Genomic DNA, 5,514 nt, shown 5'->3' on the forward strand with positions numbered 1-5,514 from the left:
GCGGGGAGAAAGGCAGGTGGGGGCCCGCTGCTGGAGCTGTACGGGTGGCACTGGCCACTAGATGGCACGGAGCGGCGAGGGACCGGCAGCCCCGGTTGTTTACTCCGGGGAGGCCGGAACAAGGAAGCGAGGGAGCCTGGCTCCATCCCTTCCTGCATCCCGAGCCAAGGAGCAGGAGGCAGAGCCAAAGCAGGGTGGGGTTTGCCGGGTGTTTTTTGGAAGAAGGACTGTTTCTGTCTTGTCTTGTGCGCAGAGGACTTGTCTGTACAGGCAGCGTTGCCCCAAATAACTCCTGGGGTGTGGGGGGGATCCAATTATTTCCTCCCAGGAGAGGAGGAATGAGGCGTTCTCGTTTAACCCACTCCTCTGGGACACGACAGACACCTCATCCGCGTGCTGCCGCTTGAGAATCGCTGGGCTCAAGCGATCCCATCTGCAGCCAAGCCCTGACAGAGCCGCCGCCAAGCCGGGGCTGTGGTGGCGGTGCAGAGGGAGGCGGGTCCCCATCCCCGCCCCCAGCTCAGTTGTTGTTCAGCTTCGACACTCAATTCCTATTCCCACAGCCGCCCTCGGTATGCGGGAGGTGAAGCCCTGAGAGGTTACATCCTAGAAAAGCCCTGAAACTTCATTAAACAACGAAGAAACAAAATATAGCGACAACTGCTCCGTAAATGGGCACCTGAAATCTTTCTTTTTTTATAAATACATGTATATAATCTGTAAGCTCCTGATTTTTCCACAGCCGCGGTTGCCGTGCTCTAGTAGCTCCCACCCAGCATCCAGCTGGCTCCAAACCCGCCCCGCTGCTCCGTCCACACCCCAGAGCAGTGAAGGCAGGCGGCAACTCCCAGCTGAGGCTGCTGGAGAAGAAACCCGGCCGGGCTCACGTCTCTGCTGCAACTGCCTTTTTCTTAACAGAGTTTGTTGTTCGTAGCTGTTGTCATTTACCACACCGGCCTCTCTAATCCCACTTTCAATTCCTTTCGTATACGAGAGGGGAAGGTGCTTGTTTCCTCAGCCTCTTCTTCCTTTGTTTTCTGCGAGGGTTAGAAGCAGTTGTGGAAAAATGGAAGCTACAGTTACTTGTGGCTGAATGCCCTCCCCTCCCAGGTTGTAGGGCTATGTGTTTTGGAGGAAAAAACCCCACCATTTTTTGCAACTAGCTAGAGAAAAATGCTTTCAGAAAACATTGGCGGAGCTGTCACGCTCTCCAGAAGTGATGAAAATATTCAAAATGCCCCAAAAGTCCCACAAAAGCACCTGGTTTTGTTTGTAGCCTAACACATTGCTCCCCAACAGGATGGAGACAAGTTCTGGAGGATGCCAGAGTGCTACATTCGTGGCAGCACGATTAAATACCTGCGTATCCCCGATGAAATTATTGACATGGTGAAAGAAGAGGTGGTGTCCAAGGGCAGAGGCCGTGGTGGGATGCAGCAGCAGAAGCAACAGAAGGGCCGTGGTGTTGGAGGTGCTGGACGAGGTAACGATCCTGTTTGTTTTTCAGCTCAGAGAGGGATCCCTGCCTTTAAATTTCACCTCTTGTGCAAGGGATGGCTCTTGCTTCTTGGCTTTGAACCCAGGGCTGGGTGTCTGGGAGAAGCTGGAGCCGCTCCTGCACGAGATCTTGTCAAGCGAGTGCGTTGCCTCGCTTGTTGGGCAGCCTCTGCCAAAGAATAGGAAGGATTCGTGCCAGGGATGTGCCTCCCTCATTACTGGGGCTGGGCAGGAGCTTAAGAGTCTAAACTCGGCCAATTCTACCCCTCCTGGCTCATTCAGGAGCACGGCCCTGCAAAATTGGTGTCTGTTGGTTTAGCGAGTCTGGGAGAGAAACAAATGGCTGTTCTGTTTGAAAATAGACTGGGCTCTGACCACGGCAGTGATAGAAAAACATCATCTTTTCTCCTGTTATAATGGGGCTTTTGATCTCCTGACTTGTTGATTTATTTATTTAAAAAAAAAATCTGAGGGTTTGTGTTCTTCCTGCTCAACACGAATTCATGTTTCTGCTGTTCAGGAAGAAACAGGTCCCCAGACAGCTCTTCCTTCCCTGTCTGACTTCATGCAGTTGGGGGATCTCTCAGCTGGGAAAGTTTTGCTCTTTTCTCCCCAAACTCTCCACCTGGAAGCCCAGAGCCATTCCTCTCCTGCTCATCCTCCCACCACGTCTTTGTGATTCGCGTTGTGGTCACCTTGCTCAGCTCCGGGGCTGCTCAGGACAGGCTTGCCCTGCAGTAGCAGCTTAAAGTCGCGAGTGCGCTCGGTTGCTATGGCAAAATTGGGTTTGGCCAGGGAAAGCTTAGGTTTTAAAAGCCTTAAGGAGCTGCCTGCGTTATGACGATGCAAGGCATGGCTGGAACCTACATCAGGACGTGCGGCATCTGCAACTCCCAGGGGCTTCTGTAGGAAAATCCTCTGTGATTTCTGCTGCCTCTGCTACCTCCTGGGAGCTCTGAGCATGCAAAAGTGACCTTTACAAATCTGAAGGCGCCTTTATTTTCCCTCCTTCCCTTTGCCGTGTCCAAAGGCCTTGGCATAACAGCTTTCTGGGATATGGTTATTTGGACAAATGCTGTAGCTGAAATATTTTCTCTGCTGTGGAAATATCCACCTTGTGGAGAGCGGAGCTGAGCTCTATTTGAGGTGGAGTTCCCTGCTGTTTTGATGTGCAGCTTAAATTCGCTGATGGAATATTTTAAAGGGAAGCTTTGGCATTTGCTAATTAGCTAAAAGGTTTGGCCCTCATTACTGAGACATGAAGGTAGGAGAAAAGAAAGAAAGAAAAAAAAGCAGGACAATTTTGTCTGGAGGCCAGCAGGCAGAAGGAAAGCTATAATTGTGCATGCAGTTGAAAGGATTATTGTTTCTGACACTGGTAATCCTTCGTCTTCTACTTCTGGGCTCGCCAAATTCAGAAGTGTGACAGCCTTTGCCCCTCTGGGAGCAGCTGGAGTCATGTGAGCATCCCAGGGGCTGCAGGGTCCGGAGCAATTCCTTTTCCCTCTGGTTTAGGGTCATCTCCTCGGTGGAGCGAGCAGAGCAGAGGGCTCTGGAGCCCAGGATGGGTCTTCTTGGGCTCTGCTTTTTGTGCTGAGGTGGCTGGAGGGGCAAACCCACGGCCCCTTTATCGCCTGCGCGGCGAGATTAAAAATTATGGCGTGGAATTGGGGTGAATCTGAGCAGGGAGGGGAGGGGAGGGTGAGGGTGGGCTCAGCAGCTCCCACGACAAAGACAGTCACATCTTTTGGGTACGAGGGTGCTCGTGTGTGTCTTCCTTGGTTCCATTTTTCAGAATAAGTTGGTTTGATGATGATTACACATTAACACCCTGGGGAGACATCACTGAACGTGCTGTGGGGATGAGTTTATGCACGTCATGAATATGGGGTCCAGAACGGGCAAGGGAGAAATCTAAAAATCCCATTTCTGTTTCAAAGATGAGAAAACGGGTGCACGTCTGGGTAAAACAAGGGTAAAGCTCTTTTTGGGTGATGGTGTTGGTTATGCTGATGCCGTTGTATTCTGCTCTTTCTCTCTGCCCCGCAGGTGTGTTTGGTGGCCGTGGCCGAGGAATTCCGGGCAGCGGAAGAGGCCAGCAGGAGAAGAAGCCGGGCAGGCAATCGGCGAAGCAATGAGAGGCTCCTGTGCCCCGCGATGCAGCTCACGTTTGATCACCTCAGGATTGCCACGTGTTCAAAAACGTTCCTTTTCTACTCCTCCGTCAGTTGATGAGTGCCCGAATCACGTAATTTGGAAACCCTCGCTATTTAATGTGGTAAAGAGGAGCTGTTCACTCCTCGTAGTCAGCAAGTCATTGGAAATACTTAAAGAAAGTCCCAGTTAAGGCCCTAAGCTCTGCCTTCTCCTGAGAGTGAAAGCACTATTTAATTTGCCAGGGTCACCAGGTTTAATTTAAAATACTGTCCCACACAGTGGTGTGAGAATGAAGGCAAACGCTTTCTGGGCTGTTTGGAATTTTTCTTTTATACTTGAAACTTGGATAACTCGTTGCATTTGTAACAGATGTGTGTGTTTTGGTTAAAAAACACTGAACTTGAGGATATTGTATCTTTACAGGAGTAGTCTTAAGGGTTTGTTTGGTTGGTTTCTTAAGAAAACAACAAACTTTTAAGCTATTGCTTATCCTCTGTTTCTGGCCAGTCAGTTCTGTCTCTCCTGTGAACTAAAGAACTGGGGATGAATGTTGCATTGGCCTTCGAGGGTTTTTTCCAAGAGAGCTTTGTGATTAATGAGGGTTTCCTAATTAGTGTGTTACTAATTTGACTTCAGATTAGAAGTATCCTTTAAAGAAAAGGATTTTCTGTGTTCTCTTCTAGAAGGCTGACGTGCCCCTTACTCTTTATGATTTGTTTTTCTTCTGCAAAGCAACCGAGCTGTTGATTTATTTCCCCCCCCTCCCAATTTGAAATCTCCCTTGTGCCCCGAGCTCTGACAGTGTTTCTCAAGCTTATTTCTTGTACCTGGTGACTGACTTCACGTACGTACTCAGCATTTTCTTTTCTCCTCACTGATGATCTTTCCCCGAGGATGCAGAACCACGTGTGAACCTGTCCCTTCTGTAGGGTGAGGAGGCTCCGGTGATTCCCAGGTTGAGCTGTTCCAGTCTTCCATGAGGTGCAGGGTCCCATGAGCAAAATGCACTCCCAAAATATCCCAGCTGATCTGAATTTAATGTCTGCATGGGGGGAGAAAGAGGCTCACCCCCCTGAATGGATGAAATAGTTTAATTTTGGGGGAAAATCTGATACTGTGACTTGTTCTGAACTGTTTTCTTTTGGGGTTTTTTTGCAACTGAAGCCTACTCTCTGCCATCACCACTGTATTGAGAAGGAGTAAAGAACATGCTTTTATAGAGACTTATTTTTTTAATGTTTCTAGAACTTGTGCGCAGTGGTGAGTAGGAATAAATCGCCAACCTGTACTGAATGAGTCCCGGTCTCTGTCTGCGATGGCTCTGAGCCCTGCCTGCCCCCACAGCCACCCGGCCTCACCTAAACCTTAAGCCCCGGTATCAGTAATAAATCCCCAAACAGATGAGCTAAACCTTTAGTTTCTAATAGCAGCCGCTGTTCCCCACGGCTGCTTCTCCTCATCGAGGCGTTCACCAGCAAATGCAGCTCTTGGTTCCCCTCCTGGCTGAGCCGGTGTCTGCCACAGAGCCAAATCCAGGCACGGGGAATGGGGCACACGTGTCCTCACTCCTGGAAACTCGCTCTCGCCGTAAACACCCGGGTGGCATTTGCACAGGGCCAGGGCTGAGCCGTGTCAGACTTTCCCTTCCCTTCCCAACCTGCTCCCTCCCTCGCAGGTCCCTCCAAGCCGCAGAACATCCACGTGTTATGGCCGTGCTGGTGGAAAGGGAAACGGCCGTGGCGCTGTCTGGATTTCAGGTCTGCTCTGGCCGGATCGATATTCACCGCAACAACAGGACCTTTGGTTTCAGCGCGGGGTAGAGTCCTCCACGAACGCCTTGTGTCCTCGGCGTTGGAGCTC

At 50.5% G+C, this 5,514-nt stretch overlaps 1 protein-coding gene across 1 annotated transcript in view; it reads left to right on the forward strand.

The window, feature by feature from the left end:
- LSM4 (LSM4 homolog, U6 small nuclear RNA associated (S. cerevisiae)) overlaps positions 1-3,651 on the forward strand; it is a gene marked incomplete at its 5' end in the record, with an annotated part of 5,036 nt that extends 1,385 nt beyond the window's left edge. The window contains 2 exons of the mRNA XM_010194487.1: positions 1,300-1,483; positions 3,547-3,651. Coding sequence (XP_010192789.1) covers positions 1,300-1,483; positions 3,547-3,635 — 273 coding nt within the window. The remainder of the gene's footprint in view (positions 1-1,299; positions 1,484-3,546) is intronic.
- Between the last annotated feature and the right edge of the window lie 1,863 nt (positions 3,652-5,514).

Source organism: Mesitornis unicolor, unplaced genomic scaffold, assembly GCF_000695765.1.
Source record: "Mesitornis unicolor isolate BGI_N332 unplaced genomic scaffold, ASM69576v1 scaffold32111, whole genome shotgun sequence".
Lineage (NCBI taxonomy): Eukaryota > Metazoa > Chordata > Aves > Mesitornithiformes > Mesitornithidae > Mesitornis > Mesitornis unicolor.